Source organism: Ranitomeya imitator, chromosome 5 (assembly GCF_032444005.1).
Source record: "Ranitomeya imitator isolate aRanImi1 chromosome 5, aRanImi1.pri, whole genome shotgun sequence".
Classification (NCBI taxonomy): Eukaryota; Metazoa; Chordata; class Amphibia; order Anura; family Dendrobatidae; genus Ranitomeya; species Ranitomeya imitator.
The window spans coordinates 82,241,347-82,265,107 of NC_091286.1; the positions used below are offsets into that span (position 1 = coordinate 82,241,347).

Here is a 23,761-nt window from a genome sequence, read left to right on the forward strand (position 1 = left end):
TCTCTGCCGATCAACGTCCTCGAAATTCGGGCCATCTTTCTGTCCCTCCGCCATTGGGAAAGGATCCTCAGGGGCCTTCCAGTCCGGGTCCAGACGGACAACGCCACGGCTGTGGCATATGTCAACCATCAGGGGGGGACTCGGAGCTCCTTGGCCCTTGCCGAGGTATCCAAGATCCTCCTTTGGGCAGAGGCAATGGTTCCGGTGATATCCACGGTGCATATCCCCGGCATGGAAAACTGGGCCGCCGACTTCCTCAGCCGCGAGGGTCTCGCGGCAGGGGAATGGTCCTTGCATCCGGAGGTCTTCCATCAGATTTGTCTTCGATGGGGAACTCCGGATGTGGATCTCACGGCGTCTCGAATCAACAGGAAGGTTCCGCAGTTCGTCTCCAGGTCCCGCGATCCTCTCGCAGTGGGCGTCGATGCTCTGGCCATTCCTTGGTCACAGTTCGAGCTGCCCTACCTGTTCCCACCCCTTCCATTACTTCCCAAACTTTTGAAGAAGATCAAAGCGGAAGGGGTGCCGGTCATTCTGATCGCCCCGGATTGGCCCAGGAGAGCTTGGTTCGCGGAGCTCGTCAACCTTCTCGCGGACGCTCCCTGGCGCCTTCCAGACAGGCCCGATCTGCTGTCCCAGGGTCCGATCTGCCACCCGAATTCTCGGTCGCTCAGTTTAACGGCGTGGCTGTTGAGACCGCGGTTCTAAGAGCGTCCGGCCTTTCGGACCGGGTGATTCACACCATGATTCAGGCTCGGAAGCCTTCGTCTTCCAGGATCTACTACCGCACCTGGAAGGCCTACTTCCGTTGGTGCGAGTCCAACCGCGTTCCGCCTATGGTTTTTTCCCTGCCTTCTCTTTTGGCCTTCCTTCAGGCAGGGCTGGATTCGGGCCTGGCTCTTAGTTCCCTGAAGGGTCAGGTCTCGGCGCTTTCCATCCTCTTTCAGAAGACCTTGGCCTCTCGGCCACAGGTTAAGACCTTCTTTCAGGGGGTAGCCCACGCCGTCCCGCCGTACAGGGCCCCTGTGGAGGCATGGGACCTAAACCTGGTACTGGACGTTTTAAAGGTTTCTCCCTTTGAACCTCTTAGGGAGATTCCTCTATCAGTTTTATCTTGGAAGGTGGCTTTTCTTGTGGCCATCACGTCCATTCGCCGCGTTTCCGAGCTGGCGGCACTGTCTTGCCGCCCTCCGTTTTTGGTCATTCACCAGGACAAGGTGGTCTTCCGACCCCCCACCTTCTTTTCTTCCTAAGGTGGTTTCCACTTTCCACCTCAACGAGGACATCCTTCTACCTTCCTTTTGTCCAGCTCCGACTCATCCTCTGGAGCGATCGTTGAACAAGCTAGACCTCGTCAGGGCAGTGAGGATTTATCTGGATAGAACATCCTCTTTCCGGAAGATGGATTCCTTTTTCGTCATTCCTGATGGCACGCGCAGAGGCCAGCCGGCTTCCAAAGCGACTATTGCTCGATGGATCAGAATGGCAATTTTGGAGGCTTACCGGGTCAAGAACAGAGTGCCCCCTCCTGGGATTAAGGCTCACTCTACCCGGGCAGTCGGCGCCTCCTGGGCGGTGCACCACAGGGCTTCCGCCCTACAGCTTTGCAAAGCGGCAACTTGGTCTTCCATCCACACGTTCGCCAAATTTTACAAGGTCCATACCTATGCATCGGCGGACGCCAGCCTAGGCAGAAGGATCCTGCAGGCGGCAGTGGTGAGTCCTCTGACCTGATGGAAGTCTGTTTTTCTATTCGCCACGACAGCACCCACGAGAGAGGGGATCCGCCCCTAGGAACAGGAAACCTACAGAGAGATAAAAGGGGCGGCCCCCCCTCGCTCCTCAGTTGGTTTCCTGTTCCTAGATGGGAAACCCTCAGAGAGAATCTCTGGAAGTTATGGAAGAGGAAAGCTCGTCTGGATTGCCGCCTGTACGTCTCTGCTGAGGGGCTCCAGAGCGAGTGTCAGAGACGGGGGAAGGTTCCTGCTGGCTCCCCCCTCTTCTGATCGCATCAGAATGGATGTTCAGAGGCAACAGTCTCCCTGCTGGGAGAAGGTTGTAGCGCTCCACCGCGGATGGCAGAACGGCACGGCCGGTGAGTACCTGCATTGTGAGCTTGCCCCTCGATAATATCTTGTGGGCATCAGCATTGTCTCCGGTGTGCGGATAGCAACGGAGCACCTTCCTCCTCCATGGCGGTGGATTCGGCCGCATGGAGAAAGTTGTCGCACATGTGCGGTATGGTCGGCGTCCCGGAAGTAGTTCTTTGAACTTCCGGGGGCGCGGGGTCAGACTGGCGTTTCCTGTGTGGACGCCATTGAATGCAGCTGCGGTGGACGCAAAGACTAAAGCCTAATGGAATAGGTAAAAAAAAAAAAAAGGGGGAAGGTGTGTGTGTGCTCTCCGGTGCCATAAATTACAGCGCAGCTGTGCAGAGGGTGCATCAGCATGTCGTCCCATGAGGAGGTCTGTGAGCGCCCTGTGGAGGAGGTGGTTGCACCCAGTGTCACTGTTAGAAAAAGAGGCAGTGGATTATCTAAAGGCGACTCCACTGACAAGTCAGGAAGGAGATCGTCCCATAGCACACCCCAGGCCGAGCAAAGGAGCCGAGACCCGGTATACAAGTATACTTCAGGGTGAGTGTTTTTGTATAGCTCGATGGAAGCTTATGCGGTTCCCCTCCTTATGTCTTAATAGGCGAAGAGGACTGGGAAGACCAAGCACAAACAATGTGCAATATGTACTGAGCCCTTACCTGGCTCTTACAGTAAAAAGCTATGTCAGGCTTGTATAGAGAACACACTGCGGCAGGAAGAGTCCGTTAAGATGAACGAAATACGTCTTATGATTCGGGAGGAGCTTCAGAGTTTAAAAGGAAGCAGTCCATCCATAAATATTGAAAGGAGAGTTAGCAGAGCATCCTCGCCTAAAGCCGACACGTCAGCAGAAAGCGGGGAGGTTGAGTCAGATGTCTCTCAGTTATCGGGTTCATCAGATGAGGAAGACTGTCTGCTTTCCTACGGATGGCATAAATAATCTGGTTAAGTCAGTAAGGAGTACTATGGGGGTTTCAGAATCTAAAGAACCCCAGACCCAGCAGGAGGTGATGTTCGCGGGTCTTTCTCAAAGGAAGGGCCATGTATTTCCGGTAAACCAGGCTATAAAGGACCTGGTCAAGAAGGAATGGAGTAAAGGTCAGAAGGGGTTTGTGCCAGTGTCCTGTAAGAGACGCTACCCCTTTGATGACGAGGACTTGGCCACCTGGGCTAAAGTGCCGAAAGTTGATGCAGCTGTAGCCTCTACCTCTCACCGCTCTTCTTTGCCAGTAGAGGATGCGGGTTCTGTCTGACCCAATGGACAGAAAATCTGATGCGCTGCTAAAGAAGTCATGGGAAGCCTGTGTTACTGCTTTTAAGCCAGCAATTTCAGCTACATGTACTAGTAGATCCATGTTGGTCTGGCTGGAATAACTGGATCAGAATATCAGGAGTGGCGTCTCCAGAGAGAAGTTACGGGCCTCCATTCCATTGATTAAGGGGGCTGCGGCATTTATATCTGATGCCTCAATAGACTCTCTCTGCCTGGCGGCTAGATCAGCAAATCTCTCAAATACGGCTCGTTGAGCATTATGGCTAAAGAATTGGAAGGGAGACACCCAGTCCAGGGCTAAATTGTGTGCCATACCCTGCCAGGGTGAGTACCTCTTTGGATCTGTCCTGGATGACATACTCACTAAGGCGGGCGAAAGGAAAAAAGAGTTTCCTAATCCCTTCATTCCTTCCTACAGAAGAGCGTTCAGGAAGCCACCATTTGGAAGGAAAGGAGGCTTTAAAGACCGCTGGAGTAACAGGGAGTTCAGGCAGAAGGGCAATCTGTTCAATAAGCGCCCCTTCAGACCAGCGGATAAGTTCCGTGAACCCTATTCCACCAGTGGGCGGTAGACTACTACAATTTGTGGAACAGTGGAGAGAGATAACGGCCAATACATGGGCCTTAAATTTAATTTCGTCAGGTCTCACTTTAGACCTCATCCGGACACCTCCGGATTCTTTTCTTCTTACATCCCTAAAATCCAGGCTGCAGCAAGAAGCACTGGAAACTGAAATAAAGTCTCTTTTGTCCAAACAAGTATTAATAAAAGTTCCACCATCTGAAATAGGAAAGGGTTTTTATTCTCCCTTATTTCTAATAACTCAGCCTGATGGGTCCTTTAGGACTATATTTAATTTAAAGGGAACCTGTCACCCCGTTTTTTGAGATTGAGCTATAAATACTGTTAAATAGGGCCTGCGCTGTGCGTTACTATATTGTATGTAGTGTACCCTGATTCCCCATGTATGCTGAGAAATACATTACCAAAGTCGCCGTTTTCGCCTGTCAATCAGGCTGGTCTGGTCAGGTGGGCGTGTTCACAGCGCTCTTTTCTTCCCCAGCTTTCCGTTGGTGGTGTGCGCATGTCCAGAGTTCCGACTTCCCTGCGCCCACGTGAAGACACAGCGCGCGATCTGCGCTGTAATCCCTTGCATCGGTGGGGGCGGCCATCTTCCTGGGGCCGCGCGTGCGCAGATGGAGTGCTCTGCTGCACGGGGCTTCAGGAAAATGGCCGCGGGATGCCGCGCGTGCGCATTAGAGATCGCGGCGGCCATTTTCCCAAAGCCGAGTTTGCATCTCGGCTTTGGGAAAATGGCCGCCGCGATCTCTAATGCGCACGCGCGGCATCCCGCGGCCATTTTCCTGAAGCCCCGTGCAGCAGAGCACTCCATCTGCGCACGCGCGGCCCCAGGAAGATGGCCGCCCCCACCGATGCAAGGGATTACAGCGCAGATCGCGCGCTGTGTCTTCACGTGGGCGCAGGGAAGTCGGAACTCTGGACATGCGCACACCACTACGCCACCAACGGAAAGCTGGGGAAGAAAAGAGCGCTGTGAACACGCCCACCTGACCAGACCAGCCTGATTGACAGGCGAAAACGGCGACTTTGGTAATGTATTTCTCAGCATACATGGGGAATCAGGGTACACTACATACACTATAGTAACGCACAGCGCAGGCCCTATTTAACAGTATTTATAGCTCAATCTCAAAAAACGGGGTGACAGGTTCCCTTTAAGGAAGTTAAACACCTTCATAAAACCTAAAGCCTTTAAAATGGAGTCCATTCGATCAGCCATTAAAAATCTATTTCCCAACTGTTACATGGTGGTGCTGGATCTTAACCCCTTACCGGCATCGGACGTACTATACCGTCCGATGCCGGCTCCCCTGCTTTGATGCAGGGCTCCGCGGTGAGCCCGCACCAAAGCCGGGACATGTCAGCTGTTTTGAACAGCTGACATGTGCCCGTAATAGGCGCGGGCAGAATCGCGATCTGCCCGCACCTATTAACTAGTTAAATGCCGCTGTCAAACGCAGACAGCGGCATTTAACTACCGCTTCCGGCCGGGCGGCCGGAAATGACGTCATCGCCGACCCCCGTCACATGTCCGGGGGTCGGCGATGCGTCTCCATTGTAGCCATAGAGGTCCTTGAGACCTCTATGGTTACTGATTGCCCGTCGCTGTGAGCGCCACCCTGTGGTCGGCGCTCACAGCACACGTGCAATTCTGCTACATAGCAGCGATCAGCAGATCGCTGCTATGTAGCAGAGCCGATCGTGCTGTCCCTGCTTCTAGCCTCCCATGGAGGCTATTGAAGCATGGCAAAAGTTAAAAAAAAAGTTTAAAAAAATGTGAAAAAAATAAAAAAACATAAAAGTTTAAATCACCCCCCTTTCGCCCCAATCAAAATAAATCAATAAAAAAAATATCAAATCTACGCATATTTGGTATCGCCGCGCTCAGAATTGCCCGATCTATCAAATAAAAAAAAGTATTAACCTGATCGCTAAACAGCGTAGCGGGAAAAAAACTCGAAACGCCAGAATTACGTTTTTTTGGTCGCCGCGACATTGCATTAAAATGCAATAACGGGCGATCAAAAGAACGTATCTGCACCGAAATGCTATCATTAAAAACGTCATCTCGGCACGCAAAAAATAAGCCCTCAACCGACCCCAGATCACGAAAAATGGAGACGCTACGAGTATCGGAAAATGGCGCAATTTTTTTTTTTTTTTTTTTTTTAGCAAAGTTTGGAATTTTTTTTCACCACTTAGATAAAAAATAACCTAGTCATGTTTGGTGTCTATGAACTCGTAATGACCTGGAGAATCATAATGGCAGGTCATTTTTAGCATTTAGTGAACCTAGCAAAAAAGCCAAACAAAAAACCAATGTGGGATTGCACTTTTTTTGCAATTTCACCGCACTTGGAATTTTTTTCCCGTTTTCTAGTACACGACATGCTAAAACCAATGATGTCGTTCAAAAGTACAACTCGTCCCGCAAAAAATAAGCCCTCACATGGCCAAATTGACGGAAAAATAAAAAAGTTATGGCTCTGGGAAGGAGGGGAGCGAAAAACGAACACGGAAAAACGAAAAATCCCCTGGTCATGAAGGGGTTAAGGATGCTTACTACCATCTGCCTATACACCGGTTACACCAGCAGTTTCTTAGAGTAGCTGTTGTAATAGATGGTCAGGTTTGTCATTTGCAATATAGGGCAATGCCCTTTGGCCTATCTTTGGCTCCGAGGGTCTTCACTAAATTATTGTTAGAGGTAATGTCTTTTCTGAGGTTAAAGGACACACTAATCATCCCGTATTTAGATGATCTTCTAATAGTGGGTAGAGACTCCCTACAGTGTGAACAGAGATTGGAAGAGGTAGCCTTTTCATTGCAATCTCTTGGTTGGATTATTAATTGGGAGAAATCGAGACTCCGGCCTGTTACATGTCAGAAGTTCCTTGGCCTCCTTTTAGATTCGGTTGATCAAGTATGTTGCCTGCCAGATAGTAAAAAGACCTCCATAATTGATAAAGTGAACTTGGCAATCAATAGGCGTAGTATGACTTTGAGAAGCGCCATGTCGTTGCTGGGGTCTTTAACTTCTTGTATTCCTGCAGTTGAGTGGGCGCAGTTTCATACCAGGCAGCTGCAGAGATTTATATTACAGGAGAATATTGAGAATCAGGGTCGTTTAGATCAGATAGTTTTTCTTCCAACAGAAGTGGTACACTCCCTCACATGGTGGTTAGATTGGGGAAATCTGTCAAAAGGAGTCCTGTGGGTAATCACTCCTTCAAATATAGTTACCACGGATGCTAGTCCTGAAGGTTGGGGAGCACATTTTCGAGATCAGATGGTCCAGGGACTCTGGTCCAGATCAGAGTATAGTGATTCTTCTAACGTTAAAGAGTTGAGAGCTGTATATTATTCCCTGCTCCACTTTCTTCCTCAGCTGCGAGGCTCGCACACAAGGGTCCTTTCCGACAACACCTCTGCGGTGGCCTATCTAAACCGGCAAGGAGGTACACGGTCAGTCACTCTTATGGAGGTGGCGTCAGACATCATAAGGCTAGCCGAAGGTCATCTGTTGTCCTTGTCAGCGGTACACATAAGAGGGGTAGACAACTTTCAGGCCGATTTTCTCAGTCGTCATACTCTTCATCAAGGGGAATGGATGCTCAACAGGAAGATTTTCAAAATGATAACAACTCGATGGGGCATGCCTCAAATAGACTTGTTCTCAACAAGATCCAATCGACAGGTCAGGATGTTTGCCTCCCTGTGCAGGCTGGACAATCCAGACATATTAGATTCCCTTCAGGTACCATGGACATTCGACCTAGCATACGCATTTCCACCATGGAATCTATTGCCCATGGTGATAAGGAAGATAAGAGAGGAAGGGGCAGGAGTTCTGCTAATAGCCCCCTTTTGGCCCAAGAGGCCATGGTTTTCATGGCTCAGAGCCATGTCAGTGACAGATCCGTGGATTCTGCCTCTGACCGACAACATGCTGTCTCAAGGTCCGTTTTTCCATCCTCAAGTGAAGGGCATGAACTTAACTGCCTGGAATTTGAAAGGCAATTACTAAGCAGGAGAGGGTTTTCTAGTGGATTGATAGATACCCTTATGAAGAGTAGAAAGCCTTCTACCACCAAAATTTATGTTAGAGTCTGGAAAAAATTTCTTCAGTTTCACACTACACAAATTTCTTCAGAGGTGCCTATATTTTCAATACTGGAGTTTTTGCAAAAAGGACTAGAATTGGGACTTTCAGTTAATACTTTGAAAGTTCAGGTCTCAGCGTTAGGAGCCCTCTTCAGTTATATCGCAGGTGATAGATGGATATCCCGTTTTATATCTGCATGTGAACGGTCGAAACCAATAAATATTCCACAGATGCCCCAATGGGATCTATCTTTGGTCCTGGATGCATTGACACAAAGCCCGTTTGAGCCTATTCATGCAGCCTCATTAAAGAACATTTCATTGAAAGCAATATTATTAGTAGCTTTGGTATCAGCTAGAAGAGTGAGTGATCTGCAGACGTTAGCAATCGATCCTCCATACCTATCTATAACACCTGATAGAATAGTTTTGAAAACAGATCCATGTTACCTACCTAAGGTGGCCACTAGTTTTCATAGATCCCAGGAGATCCTATTACCTACCTTTTTATAAAGACCACTCATCTCCAGAGGAAATAAGACTTCATACCCTAGATGTTAAAAGGACTATTTTAGCCTATTTAGAAAGAACTAGGGACTGGAGGAAGAGTAGGGCCCTGTTTGTGTCTTTTCAGGGTAAAACCAAAGGATCCAGAGTCACGAAGGGGACGTTGTCTCGTTGGATCAGAGAAGCCATAGTCTTGGCCTACAGGACCAAAGCAAGAGATCCTCCAATGCATGTGGGGGCTCATTCTACAAGGGCCGTGTCAACTTCCTGGGCAGAAAGGGCGAACGTGCCAATAGAGCTCATATGTAAGGCCGCAACTTGGGCTTCACCGGGCACCTTTTATAGGCACTATAGATTAGACCTATCTGCTGCTTCTGATCTAACCTTTGGGGTTTCGGTTCTTGACTCAGTTAACCCACCCAATCTATAGTCTCTGAAAATCTCTCGTGGGTGCTGTCGTGGCGAATAGAAAATACCGGATTACGGGATTATGGGACTGCTTTGGGACGTCCCATGGTTCCTGTGTCCCCCAATGAGAGGCGATAATGAAAACAGGATTTTTGGTTGCTTACCGTAAAATCTGTTTCTTGAAGCCTCCATTGGGGGACACAGCTCCCTCCCAATGTTTTCTGTTGTTATCTGTTCTATGTCAGTTCTCGAGTTACAGTTCTCAAGTTTGTGTTTATGGTTTTTCAACCTTGTTTCATTATCTCCTACTGCTTTCTCACTAACTGAAGAGTATAATGCCAGTCGGTGGGGTGTACACTGCAGAGGAGGAGCTAACTTTTTTATTTGCATAGTGTCAGCCTCCTAGTGGCAGCAGCATACACCCATGGTTCCTGTGTCCCCCAATGGAGGCTTCAAGAAACAGATTTTACGGTAAGCAACCACAAATCCTGTTTTCATTGGCCACCATGCAGGTAATATTGAGTATGCTCAATATTGTTACGGAAATTGGGTAATTTTTCCATGTTTGTTTCCTTGGTGCAAATGGAGGTACCTGTACATCTGCGCTGAGGGCTTCGTGTAAAGGGGGCACAAGAGCTGAGCCCACTCAACACACAGCAGCACACTGGCTGCATTGAACATTCACAGTGGCATTTAAATGGAGCTGTTCACAATAACGATAGGGGTAACATGACCGCTGTGGGCCCGATGGAGATCCACATGGCTGCCATCTTGGTACTTCTGTGAAGCCTAGCCACGGATTGTGCATAGGGACCATCATTTACACTATATTTTGAAATACTGTGGTATTGCAATGTATAGATCAAAGGATTGTAGGTTCAAGTTTCCTAAAGGGGCTAGAAAAATAAAGTGAGGAAAAAAAAAAATTCTTTGATTTAAAATAAACAAATTAACATCAGATATCATCGGGTCTTTGAGGCTGTGTGCCCACAATGAGTTTTTGACGCTGCAAATCTCTGTGGTTTCACATTTTTGTAAAAAAAAACACAACTTCTTATTGTTCCGGAAAAGTGGATGTGATTTATAGAAATCTCCTGCCCAATGTGCTTCTCTTTTACGCAGCATAAACTGACTTGCAATGCGTGATCCGAATTCACAATGCGTCATCTTCTCTTGCGAGTACGCTTAGTTTTATGTGCTGATTTCCCCATAAAATTGCATTAGATGTGGATAAACCGCAGGTAAGAAACAAATCACACGTTTTCCGCTGCGGTAACTGCACTAAAGACACAGGTAGCCTGGACGTGACTACTGTATATCCATAAAGCCAAATCCCAGGAAGCATAGAAAAAAAGCAGCTTTATTTAAAATCTGGCATATCAACAAGAGGCCAATAATGCAAAGTCAAAAAACATAATGAAATAATACAAGCAACATAATCTACTTAATAGGTGCAGAATGATGCCGAAAATCTACAACATCAAAAAGTCATTAAGGCTACGTGCAGACGTTGCGGATTTGGTTGCAGATCCGCTGCGGATTCGTAGCAGTTTTCCATGTGGTTTACAGTACCATGAAAAACCTATGGAAAACCAAATCCGCTGTGCCCATGCTGCAGAAAATACCGTGCGGAAACGCTGTGGTCTATTTTCCGCAGCATGTCAATTCTTTGTGTGGATTCTGCAGCGTTTACACCTGCTCCTCAATAGGAATCCTCAGGTGAAATCCGTACAAAAAACACAAAAAATCCGCAGGTAAAATGCAGTGTGTTTTACCTGCAGATTTTTCACAAACTGTGCTGAAAAATCCGCACGCGAATCCGCAACGTGGGCACAAGTCCAATCTATCAAAATATAAAAGTAATTAACCTATACTGCAAATGCTAGAAAGTGAGGAAAAAAATAAAATGCTAGAATCAATGTTTTTCGCTGCATCTCTTCTAAAGAAATATAACAAAAAATAATCAGAACCCAAAATGGTATAAATAAAATCCCCAGCAAACCACGCAAAATATAAGCCCCATATTTGTCTATTGCCAGAAAAATAAGTTATGTATCTCAGAAGATAACCACATTTAACTGATCAGCTCTTACCAGTTCTAGAATGTGTTTAACCACTAAAATATATAACACATGGCAATACCATTTTTTTTTTTTTTTAATTGACCTGAAGAATCTTATTGGCAGGTCATTTTTTGACCTACAAGGAATGCCGTAAAACAAAAAAAAATGGCAAAATTGCATTATTTTTTTCTCTTGGCCAGCTCATGGAATTTGGAATTTTAATTACAGCTTTTCATATGGTAAAATCAATGGTGCCATTCAAAACTGCAACTTGTTACACAAAATATAAATTCCTATATTGCTTTATCGATTGCAAAATTTAAAAAAAAATTATCTTTTGTATGAAAAGAGGGGGAAAAAAAAATGAGCGTGAAAAATTGCCTGGTCAACAAGAGGTGAAAGGGAGCTGTGATTTAATTCCTACGAGCATATTCTCTGTCAGAGTGGTGTCTGTGAAAGAAAAAAAAGACAGCACTCAGACCAATGTTGTTCAGTACGGTGCAAATGATCGTTCTTGTTTTTCACTTTTTTTTTTCTTTCACGAACCAAATCTGTATATAAACAATTTTCAGCAAGCACAAGTTAATTCCATGTGTCAGATGAGATTCGCCTATGGGTGTGCAAAATGGAGAAACCATGTAACAACCAAATTTTTATGGATATGTTATAATTCTTAAACATTTTTTAATTCTAACATTCTTTACAATTCTGACACAGCTGAATTTGTATTTCTTACTGACCTTTTCTGCCATTTGAATCTGCAGACTGCAAGAAGTAGTTCCTGGCATGCAAGATACACAGTTTTAACCTATACTCAGACAATGGTCTTCTACAATCTCTTTATGTTCCTTAATAATGAAGAAACTGTACAGAGCATCAGATGGCTGGTTCTGCAGCTGATGGCGGATGAGCAACTAGAGGTAACTAAAATGGCATTAAATTCCTCCAATCTAAAAAAGGAGAGAATTCTTATGTGTGTGTAATAATATAAAGGTATTCATACCTCGTGAACCTTTCTACATTTTTCATGTTACACCCACAAGCGTAAAAGTATTTTATTGGGGGTTTATGTGATATATCAACACAAGTATTTATGAAGTGTAAAGGAAATGATACATGGTTTTCCAATTATTTTAAAACTATAAATCTGAAAATTGTGACTTGCCTTTGTATTCTTCCTCCTTTAGCCTCATACCCCTAACTATAATCCCGAGTGATCAGTTGCCTCCAGAAGTCACATAATTAGTAAATTGAGCCCACATGTGTAATTTATTCTCTGTATAACTACAGCTGTTCTGCGAAGGCCTAAGAAGTTTGTTTGAGAACATTGGTGATCAAACAGCATCATGGACACAAAGGAACACAACAGGCAGGTCAGGGATAAAGTTGTGGAGAAGAGAAAAATAGGGATAGGTTATTAAAAAATAAAAACTAAATGTATCCCATCATCATGTTCAAGTCATCATCGAAAAATGGAAGTAGTATGGCACTACTGCAAACCTACCAAGATATAGTCATTCACTTCAGCTGACATCCTAAGCAAGGCGAGCACGAATTAGAGAAGCAGCCAAGATGCCCATGGTCATTTTGGAGGAGCTGCAGAGATCCACGGCATCAGCATCATGCTGTCGGGATGCTTTTCTTCACCAATGATAGGGAAGCTCGTCAGAGTTGATGGGAAGATGGAAGGAGCTAAATGCAGGGCACTCCTGGAGCAAAACCTGTTAGAGGCAGCAAAAGACTTGAGATTGGGTTGTAGATTCACCTTCCAGCAGGACATTGACTCTAAACATACTGCCAGAGCTACAATGTAATGGATTAGATCAAAGCATATTCATGTGTGCGAAAGGCCCAGTCACGGTCCAGACAGAAATCGCATAGCGAATGGGCACAACTGTTCAGCCTCTTGATGTGTAAAGCTGGTAGAGACATACCGGATATATCCATGTATCCTTTACACTTCACAATTAATTGCTACTTTGTGCTGAGATATCACACAAAACCCAAATAAAAAGCAATTAAGTTTGTGGGTGTAACATGAAAAAATGTTTCCAGGAAAAAAACGAGTGTCATGAAGGCTGATTCCCTTCCCCATCTAAGAATAGCAAAGAAATGTGCCCCCCCCCCCGCAGATGAACTGTAAAATCAATAGAATATTGTTATGTAATGGCAGAGCAGAGTGTAGAGACAATGGACCGTGGTGGAGTCCAGATTCCCATTCGGCATCAGAGTATGTTAGAGGCAGAGATTTGTCCCAGAGACGTATATATATTTTTATGTGTGTGAGATCAGGCAGGAATTCTCTGCAGCCGCTCTAGTCATCAGCCATTTATAGATGCAAAGAGCATGGGGGACAAAAATAGAAAACACGGAGTGAATGGAGATCCCTCGTCTCTGTCTGTGCTGCCCAAGCGCTGCTCTGGGACCGGAGCTCCATACTATGCACTCGCATGGTTTGCTGCAATGCAGCTTTTCCGCTTCTCCCCCAGTCAGTGGTGACACTGTTCAGTGAAAAGGCTTTGGGCGCCTTCTTCTTAACTTTTTCCTCTTCCCCCATGACAGCACACCTGAGAGGGGGGATCTGCCCAGCGGGGAGAGTTTGGTAAGAGGGAGGCCAATTAGTAGAGAGTTACAATAGTTCAGACGAGAATCATACAATTATTAGGTTCTGTAGAAGGACGTAGATCTGGGGATTTATTATGATGGAATATAGGCTGAACTGGATGGACAAATGTCTTTTTTCGGCCTTACTAACTATGTTACTATGTTACTATGTAATGAATAAGTGAAACGGTAAAAGTTTTTGCAGAGTCTAAAGTAAGAAAAGGGCGAATTCTAGAAATGTTTTTGAGATGCAGATAAGAGCGAGCCAGTGATCGGATGTGGGGGGTGAATGAAAGGTCAGAATCAAGGATGACCCCAAGGCAGCGGGCATGTTGCTTTGGAGTAATGGTGGAACCGCACACGGAGATGGCAATGTCAGGCAAAGGTAGGTTAGTAGAGGGAGAAAAAACAAAGTGTTCAGTTTTTGACAGGTTCAGTTTCAGATAGAGGGAGGACATGATGTTAAAGGGAACCTGTCACCCCGTTTTTTGAGATTGAGCTATAAATACTGATAAATAGGGCCTGCGCTGTGTGTTACTATTGTGTATGTAGTGTACCCCGATTCCCCACCTATGCTGAGAAATAACTTACCAAAGTCGCCGTTTTCGCCTGTCAATCAGGCTGGTCAGGTCCGGAGGGCGTGTTCACAGCGCTGGTTCTTCCTCAGCTTTACGTTGGTGGCGTAGTGGCGTAGTGGTGAACAAGCAGCGCGCGATCTGCGCTGTCATCCCTTTCGTCGGTGGGGGCGGCCATCTTCCTGGGGCCGCGCGTGCGCAGATCGAGTGCTCTGCTGCACGGGGCTTCAGGAAAATGGCCGCGGGATGCCGCGCGTGCGCATTAGAAATCGCGGCGGCCATTTTCCCAAAGCCGAGTTTGCGGCAGGTCGGCGTGATAACAGGAGAAGAGGTGTATAATTGGGTGTCGTCAGCCTAGAGATGGTACTGGAACCCAAATCTACTGATTGTTTGTCCAATGGGGGCAGTATACAAAGAGAAGAGGAAGGGGCCTAGGACTGATCTTTGAGGAACCCCAACAGTAAGGGGAAGGTGAGATGAGGAGAAAACAGCAAAACATACAGTGAAGGATCGGCCAGAGAGATGGGAGGAGAACCAGGAGGGAACGGTGTCCTTGAGGCCGATGGCCTCAAGGATAACTTTGCATTCTGCCATTCCTGTGTTACTATGATTAATTACAGCTTGGTGTTACCAATAGGGGGTGTCCCTGTAGCCCCACACGCTGTCCAATTATTGCTGCAGTGCCGGGCTGCACGGGACCCACCCTCCTGACAAGTAAAAAGGTAACACCTCATTGTCCATTTACTCATAACTTTCCAGGATGATGTACAGTGCAGCGCTCAATGACCAGATGCTCCACAATTGAGCTCTCCAACCCTTAGTAGGTTTTTGGTTGTCCCCTGATGCTCTTCCAATACCCACTGCAGATTATATGACCACAAGCCGTGTACACTTAGTGTTAATGTGAGCACATGTAGCCCCCTGACAGCATGGCTGACCCATTTCTGCCTTATCAGAGAATAATTTGAATGTACAAAAACTGAAGCGGTGTCCAGGGAGCGTCGAGAGACAAATGTCAAGCTCCCCAATGAGTGTGTTCATTTTACAGCCGAGCCTCCACTTATTCCATCCATGTCTCCTTTATTAGCACGGCTCCCGAGAGGGGCCGGCAAATTGTCAGTAGAATTTCCAACATACTTTTTCACTTCGTACGTTAGACAATTCTTAATCAATTTGATCACATTTTAATAATGTACGATGGACGTGCAAATGAGCTTATTGTCAGGCCGCTCTATTTAATTAGAACAGCACTTGCCGTTACACTTACTGATTTGTGCGGCTCCAGAACATTATGTTCAAGGAGATAATTTGCGATAATCTGGCACATTTCATGCGAAGCGCCGCTCCTTGCTTTGTTCACTAAGCAGATGAACTTTTTTGTTTACATTTTACCATGTAACAATATGTACTTATTAGTAATTGTGATCTGATGATTAATAGCGATGCACTTAACCTATTCATTGCCGTGAAGGTGCACCACCAAGGCTTTATATAGCCCAAGCCGCATTACATGACTCAGTCTGTCAATGAACCTTCTGGATGGGGATCACTTTTTTTCTTCATCATTTTCAAGTTGAAATTCTTTTATTTTACTAGCCGTTTTTAACCTTGATATGCTTTGATATAATATTATCTAGAAAATGTCATTACTAGTTGACTGCAGAAGCTTCTCCTATGACAGTAAAGCTGCCAGCTTCAATCCATGGCTATTAATGATCAGTCGCGTTATTCTGTTATGTATGTCTAAGGTGTATGTATACTGTATATGTGTGTGCATACTATGTGTATGAAGCGAATATAGATCTAGACTATCTATAATAGATACAAGGTTTATAAATATAGAATATATTATAATATATTTCTCCATCGCCACATTGGGGTGCACAGAACCATGGGTGTTATGCTGCTGTCACTAAAAGGCTGACACTAAGTTGAGACAAAAAAAGTTAGCTCCTCCCCTGCAGTATACACCCTCATGCTGGCTTCCAGAGACCCAGTTCAAGCTTAGTGTCCGTAGGAGGCACACTGGATTTAAACCTTTCTATTCCGGACGAAGGGGGCGACGGATTCTTTCATGTTCCGATCTCCCCCGAACCAACAACAGGCGAGCACGGGAGTTTCACCTCTCCGTATCCTCTCCTGTGACGTGGGAAGCCACTGCCTGAGCTGACCCTTTTGGGCGACGGGCCCCTTTCATGGGCACCGATCTCCCCCCTACGTACAGACAAGCACTGGTGTGTTACCTCCAGTATCCTCTTCTGCAGCCAGGCCTTTATTGCCGGACATCTGCCCTGCCCACCAGGTTTCACCCTCGGCTGTACAGAGGCACTCTTCCACTGTGGCGTCCATGCAGCCCCCACTGCATCACCACTGAAAAAGAGCGGATGATGGAAGGAGGCGGACGGTTCCTCTCCACCCCCCTTTTCTTGGAGATGGTGGATGGAGGCTCCCCCAACCCTGCACCGTCCTATTTTCCCAGGGCACTTTAATGGGGTAAGTGTAGCAGCGCACGCTTCTGCCGCTGTTTATTCTTAAGGGTCGACTTTTTTCTAGGGGCGGTCGCTTTTCTTGGGGGCTCCTTAGGGCAGGGATCCTTACCCTAGCACCGCGACCCTTTTCCCCGCGGTCCGTGGGTGTGCGCCGGCCGAGGCCGGAAATTTAGTCCCCGGCTTCAGCCTTCTCCTAGGCTGCACTCCGGTAGGCTCCGCCCACTCCACGCATCACTCCTACAGCCCCGCCCACGCTTCTGGCGCTTCTCACTCCCTGCGAGACTACACTTCTGGGTCTCGGCAGCCATCTTCCCCCTGTAGCACGCAGCGCCGGCTGGTCTCTTCTTCACTCCACGGAGGATCTGTCTTCTCCACTCAATTGCGGGGCACAGGACCGGGTAAGGAGACTATCTGCTTCATTGCAGCGCTACCCCTCAGCTTCCTTATAGCAGCTCTGCGCATTACATTGGGGTACAACATGTCCCAGTCAAGGGGTAAAAAGGTCACTAAGGTTCATGCCACCTTTTTCTCTGCTTGTACCACCTGCCAGGCTCCTCTTCCCAGGCCTCAGAGCTCCCCGTTCTGCCCAGCCTGTGATGCCCAATGTGCCCAGGAGCCCTCCGCCGCTACCGACCCCAGTGCTCCTAGCCCCCCTGAGTGGGCCACGTCACTGTCACAATCCGTGGCTTCGCTAGCTAAGGCGATTGAATCCCTTCATGACCCCTTTGGGGAGCAGGGTGTTCGTTTTCCCGGGTTAAGAGACTCCTCTGCTACAGGGGAATCGTCGGCCAGCAGGGGCCGCTCTCACCCACAGGAGGTTCGGACTTCCACAAAACAGATCCGCACTACCTCCCCGGATCATTCTCCACGCCATTCAGCCTCCAATAGCTCCACTTCTCGCTCACCCTCCCCAAGGGCTAGAAGCGATCACGACTGAGTATGAGTCTGAGGTGTCCATGGACCCGGATCCCCGGAGTTCCGTTCAACTGTTGACTCCCTCATTGAGGCTGTCAATCATGCGCTAAAAGTTTAATGATGATCCTAATTCAGCTCCGGATCAAGCGGTTTCCTTCACTAGAAACAAGCGTCCCATAAGGTGTTCGCCTCCCATCCGGATTTTCTAGAGATAGTTAAGAGGCACAGGGAGCGACCGGATAAACGCTTTATGGGCAAAAAGGCTCTTGAATCTAAATATCCTTTTTGCTCAAAGCTGGTTAAGGATTGGACGGAACCACCGCTGGTGGATCCTCCGGTGTCGCGTTTTGGCTACCAAAACGCTGTTATCAGTACCTGACGGAACATCAATTAAAAGTCCCACAGAGCGCCAGTTGGATTCCTTGGCGCGATCAGTGTATGAAGCCTTAGGTTCCTCCCTATCCCCTTCCTTCGCTGCAGCATGGGTCGCCAAAGCTATGGTTTCCTGGGCAGATACTCTGGCACATTCCTTTCAGGACCACACTCTTCCGGCTGAAGCGGCGGACCTCGCCAAACAAATTGCTATGGCAGCAGATTATGTGATGTACGCATCCTTAGACGCAGCAGACTGTGCAGCAACAGTGGCTTCAAACGCCGTCACCATTAGGAGAGCTATCTGGCTTAGAGAGTGGCGGGCGGATTCCTCCTCAAAAAAGTCTCTGATTTCTCTCCCCTTTCAGGGCGGACGCCTATTTGGAGAAAAATTGGACCAACTTATTTCTGATGCTACAGGGGGAAAGGTGAAGTTCCTCCCTCAACACAGACCAAAAGCTGCTTTTCAGCGCCAACAGTATTTTCGTTTTCGCCCCTTTCGAGGTGGCCCTTTCTGGTCCAACTCCACTGCATCGTCTAGATCAGAACGATCTACACGCTCAGACAAGGACTCTCGGCCTTCTTACAAGCTGAATCAGTCCTGGAGGGGAAGACCTAGACAACCCAGAACCAGAGGTTCAAGATCTGCCAGATTTCCTTCACAATGACTCTGGGGGTATTCCAGTCGACACCACCAAGGTAGGCGGACGCCTGCTTTTTCGTCATGTCTGGCTTTCCGTCATTCCCGACGAATGGGTCAGAGACCTGGTGTCATCTGGTTTCAAAATAGAATTTTCTGTCTCCCCTCCAGATCGTTTTTTTCCCTCTCGTCTCCCAAATTCAAGAGCTCAATCACGCGCTCTCCATTGCACCATCAATTCCCTCCGCCGAAACGGGGTCATCATTCCGGTTCCGGAACACGAGAAGTTCAGAGGTTTCTACTCAAACCTCTTCGTCGTACCAAAGAAAGACGGGTCTGTGCGCCCTATCTTGGACTTGAAACTCCTAAACAAGCACGTGAAAGTACGACATTTCCGGATGGAGTCCCTTCGGTCGGTCATTTCCTCATTGGAGCGAGTCGAGTTCTTAGCATCAATAGACATCGAAGATGCTTATCTTCACATTCCAATCTTTCCGCCACACCAAAGGTTCCTCCGTTTTGCCATCCAAGAGGTCCATTTTCAATTCACGGCCTTGCCCTTCGGTCTTGCCACAGCTCCCAGGGTATTCACGAAGGTCATGGCGGCTGTCATGGCCATCCTGCATTCCCGAGGAGTGGTCGTGTTGCCTTACCTAGACGACCTTCTGGTCAAAGGTCCATCTTTTCATGCCTGCGAAGCAAGTGTCCGCATTACGTTGGATTCCCTTTCGCGCCTAGGCTGGTTAATCAACCTGGACAAATCCTCCCCTGTTCCAGCTCGAAGGATGTCTTTCCTAGGTATGATCCTAGATACATCCAAGGGGCTGATCTTTCTTCCTCGGTCCAAGGCCCAAGCACTTCAACAGGGGGCCCGGATGCTTTCTCGCCCTTGCCCGCAGTCCATTCGGTTTGCCATGAGGGTCCTGGGGAAGATGGTGGCCTCGATGGAAGCGATTCCCTTCGCCCAACTGCATCTCAGTCCATTACAACAAGCTTTACTGGACAACTGGAACAGGAGTCCCTTTACCCTCGACCGACCATGCCCTCTGTCTCTGCGGACCAGGCAGACGCTCATGTGGTGGACTTTGGAGTCAACTCTCCACCAGGGGAGGTCTTTTCTTCTGATCCATTGGCTGGTAGTGACCACCGACGCCAGTCTCCTCGGTTGGGGAGCGGTGTTTCTCCACCACACTGGAGCGTTGGTCGATGCGGGGGTCGAAACTTCCCATAAACATTCTGGAGATCCGTGCTATCAGATTTGCCCTGAGGAGTTTTCACCCTCTGCTTGCGGGTCACCCAGTCCGAATACAATCGGACAACGTCACAGCTGTGGCGTACATAAATCATCAGGGGGGCACTCGCAGCAGAGCAGCGATGCAGGAGGTCACACACATCCTCCGTTGGGCCGAGGACAACCACTCCACCATTTCCGCGGTACACATTCCGGGTGTCGAACTGGGCGGCGGACTTCCTCAGCCGTCAGGGTCTCGCTTCGGGAGAGTGGGAGCTCCATCCAGACATTTTTCATCAAATCTGCCTTCGCTGGGGGACTCCGGACGTGGATCTGATGGCATCCAGACTCAACGCCAAAGTCCCCAACTTCATAGCGCGTTCTCGGGATCCCCGAGCCGTCGGGGTGGATGCTCTGATATTCCCATTGCACCACTTCTGATTCCCGTACGTGTTCCCCCCACTTCCTCTGTTGCCGAAGGTGATCCAAAAAATCAAGATAGAGGGGATTCCGGTGATCCTTATCGCCCCGGATTGGCCGCGTCGCGCATGGTATGCGGAACTAGTACATCTCGTATCCGACGTTCCCTGGCGGTTGCCAGACCGCCCAGATCTACTCCGCCAAGGACCGATCTACCATCAGAGCTCAGGGGCCCTACATTTAACGGCGTGGCTGTTGAAACCTGGATCCTAACTCAAGCAGGTTTCTCCCAGCAGGTCATTTCCACCATGATCAGAGCTCGCAAGACGTCTTCCGCTCGCATCTACCACCGCACCTGGAAAGCCTTCTCCTGGTGCAGACTCCGTGGTCGTCCCCCTCTCGTTTTCTCTATTTCCTTCATTCTGGAATTTCTCCAGTCCGGCTTGGATTCAGGCCTGGCCCTCAGTTCCCTCAAGGGCCAGATTTCAGCGCTGTCGGTGTTGTTCCAGCGTAAGATTTCTACTAACTCGCAAGTCAGGACCTTCATTTAAGGGGTCTCCCACGTGGCTCCACCCTACAGAATGCCACTAGAGACCTGGGATCTCAACTTGGTCTTGTGTCCTTCAGGAACCTCCGTTTGAACCTCTGCAAGACGTCCCGCTATCTATTCTCTTGGAAGGTGGTCTTCCTTGTGGCGATAACGTCTATCAGGCGCATCTCGGAGCTGGCCGCTCTTTCCTGCCGGGCGCCCTTCCTTTCCTTCCACCAGGACAAAGTAGTCTTACGCCCATCTCCTGCTTTTCTCCCTAAGGTGGTGTCATCTTTTCACCTCAATGAAGATATTATTCTTCCCTCCTTTTGTCCACAACCAAAACACAGGGTCGAAAAGGCTCTTCACACTTTGGATGTGGTACGAGCTCTCAGGAGGTACGTCTCTAGGACTGCCTCTTTCCGTAAATCGGATTCCCTTTTTATCCTCCATGAGGGTCACAGGAAGGGCTCAGCCGCGTCTAAGGCTACGATAGCCAGATGGATCCGATCGGCTATCCAAGAAGCTTATCGAGTCAGGGGCAGGCCCATCCCGGCGGGGGTTAGAGCTCACTCTACTCGGTCAGTTGGTGCTTCCTGGGCCATTCGGCACCAGGCGTCGGCGGAGCAGGTTTGCAAGGCCGCAACATGGTCTAGCCTGCATACTTTCACGAAGCACTACAACGTCCACACTCATTCTTCCGCGGATGCGGCCCTTGGCAGACATATTCTGCAGGCGGCCGTGGTGCATTTATAACTCTGATGGTACACCGAGTTATTTGGTTGTATTGTTCCCCACCCAGGGACTGCTTTGGGACGTCCCATGGTCCTGTGTCCCCCAATGTGGCGAAGGAGAAATAGGGATTTTTGTGTACTCACCGTAAAATCCTTTTCTCCGAGCCACTCATTGGGGGACACAGCACCCACCCTGATAGCCTCACGGCTTATCTTTTTGGTTCTTGACTTTTTCTGACATGTTATACTCTAATGTTAAGTTTTATATTGATATTATTCTCCTACTGCTTTTGCACTGAACTGGGTCTTTGGAAGCCAGCATGAGGGTGTATACTGCAGGGGAGGAGCTAACCTTTTTTTGTCTCAACTTAGTGTCAGCCTCCTAGTGACAGCAGCATAACATCCATGGTCCTGTGTCCCCCAATGAGTGGCTCGGAGAAAAGGATTTTACGATGAGTACACAAAAATCCCTATTTTTATAATTTTTTTTATTTATGGATATGTGAAAATTATATGTAGATAATTACATAGTGGGTATAGATTTGTCAAAGTATTACCGGTAATTTGTATTTTGTTATCTTAAACCATGTATGTGCGTTTTTTTTCTTTAGGTCAGAGAAATGGCCGCCACTACTCTCAGTGGTCTTTTACAATGCAATTTCCTGAAGATGGATGCAGCTATGCAAGCACACATTGAGAAGCTCTGCAAAACAAGACTGCCTAAAAAACGCAAGAGAGAGCTAAGTGAATCTGTGGATATGATTCCGTCAGGAGGTGGGTATCCAGGTTCTCTCCTGTGCAGTAGTATAACAAAAATAATGGAGGAGCCAAGATGAACCCCAAATAAGTAGTAGACCATAAAATGTAACTTTTATTTCTATTAATTACAATATAGTATATACAAAGGGTATAAAACGTTATGTCCCTAATCTGTCTCAGAAGTCTTCAGTTATTTTATGTATTATTCTTGCTAATTTATATTTGGAAAGTGTATAGCACCTGGTATGCATATTGGCAGAATAGGACAAAAAATTTTAGCACCAGCTTCCCCCCAACATGTTTCACAGCAGCATCATCAGGGGATGGGACATAGGCTTAATGGCGGCCGGCCAAACGAGCCATCTGTATATAGCTTTTGCATACCTGAGGTCCAATGACTCGCCATTTTACATGTTGTAAAAAAATGACCTCATTTGTATCACAACTGATGGGGAAGATTGAAAGCTTATATTAGGTTCAAGCTGATATGTTGGCATTGAAGACATCCACTATGCATATTATTAAAGTTAGGTTCCATGCGATTGGCCCTAATTAGTGATGAGCGAGTGTACTCATTGCTTGGGTGACCTCCGAATATTTGTGACTGCTCGGAGATTTAGTTTTCTTTGAAACAGCTGCATGATTTGCAGCCACTAGACAGCTTGATTACATGTGGGGATTCCCAAGCAACCAGGCAACCCCCACATGTACTCAGCCTGGCCAGTAGCTATAAATCATTCAGCTGTCAACAAAAACTAAATCTCCAAGCAGTCATAAATACTCGGAGACCACCCGAGCAACAAGTACACTCGCTCATCACTAGTCCTAATACTAACTTAATAATACGGCTCTAGTGGCCAAGCCTGGAGTGTCAAGCCAAGGAGCTGAAACATTCTGGGGGTTTTTTTTTCGTGTGCAGCAGATAGACTATTTGTTTGGTATCGGATAATGTATTTTCATATGGAGAGACACAGTAATGGGAAGATGATCGATTCACTCACTTTTGGATGATCCTAGGTCTTGACAGACTGATTTGATTGTTCTGACCAATAGGTGTCCCCTATTTGCAGTTATATATCATTTTATACTGTTTTGTTTTTTTAACTCTACAGATCTTGTCAGACGCCATGCTGGAGTCCTAGGGCTTAGTGCATGCATTTTATCCAGTCCTTATGATGTCCCTACCTGGATGCCACAGCTACTAATGGATCTTAGTGTACATCTCAATGATCCGCAGCCTATAGAGGTGACATAAACTTCATAATATGCACTTTATTAATTTATAAACGTTACAGCAGTATTCCCCAACTCCAGTCCTCAAGAGCTACCAACAGGTCATGTTTTCAGGATCTCCTTAGTATTGCACAGGTGATAATTGCATCACCTGGACAGGCAAGCATTCAATCACTTGTGCAATACTAAGGAGATCCTGAAAACATGACCTGTTGGTGGCTCTTGA

The 23,761-nt window shown here is 47.5% G+C and overlaps 1 protein-coding gene across 1 annotated transcript in view; it reads left to right on the forward strand.

The window, feature by feature from the left end:
• Positions 1 to 23,761, forward strand: part of PSME4 (proteasome activator subunit 4) — a 228,326-nt gene that overhangs the window by 198,338 nt on the left and 6,227 nt on the right. Inside the window, exons 43-45 of the mRNA XM_069768879.1 lie at positions 11,799 to 11,954; positions 22,155 to 22,317; positions 23,415 to 23,548. Coding sequence (XP_069624980.1) covers positions 11,799 to 11,954; positions 22,155 to 22,317; positions 23,415 to 23,548 — 453 coding nt within the window. The remainder of the gene's footprint in view (positions 1 to 11,798; positions 11,955 to 22,154; positions 22,318 to 23,414; positions 23,549 to 23,761) is intronic.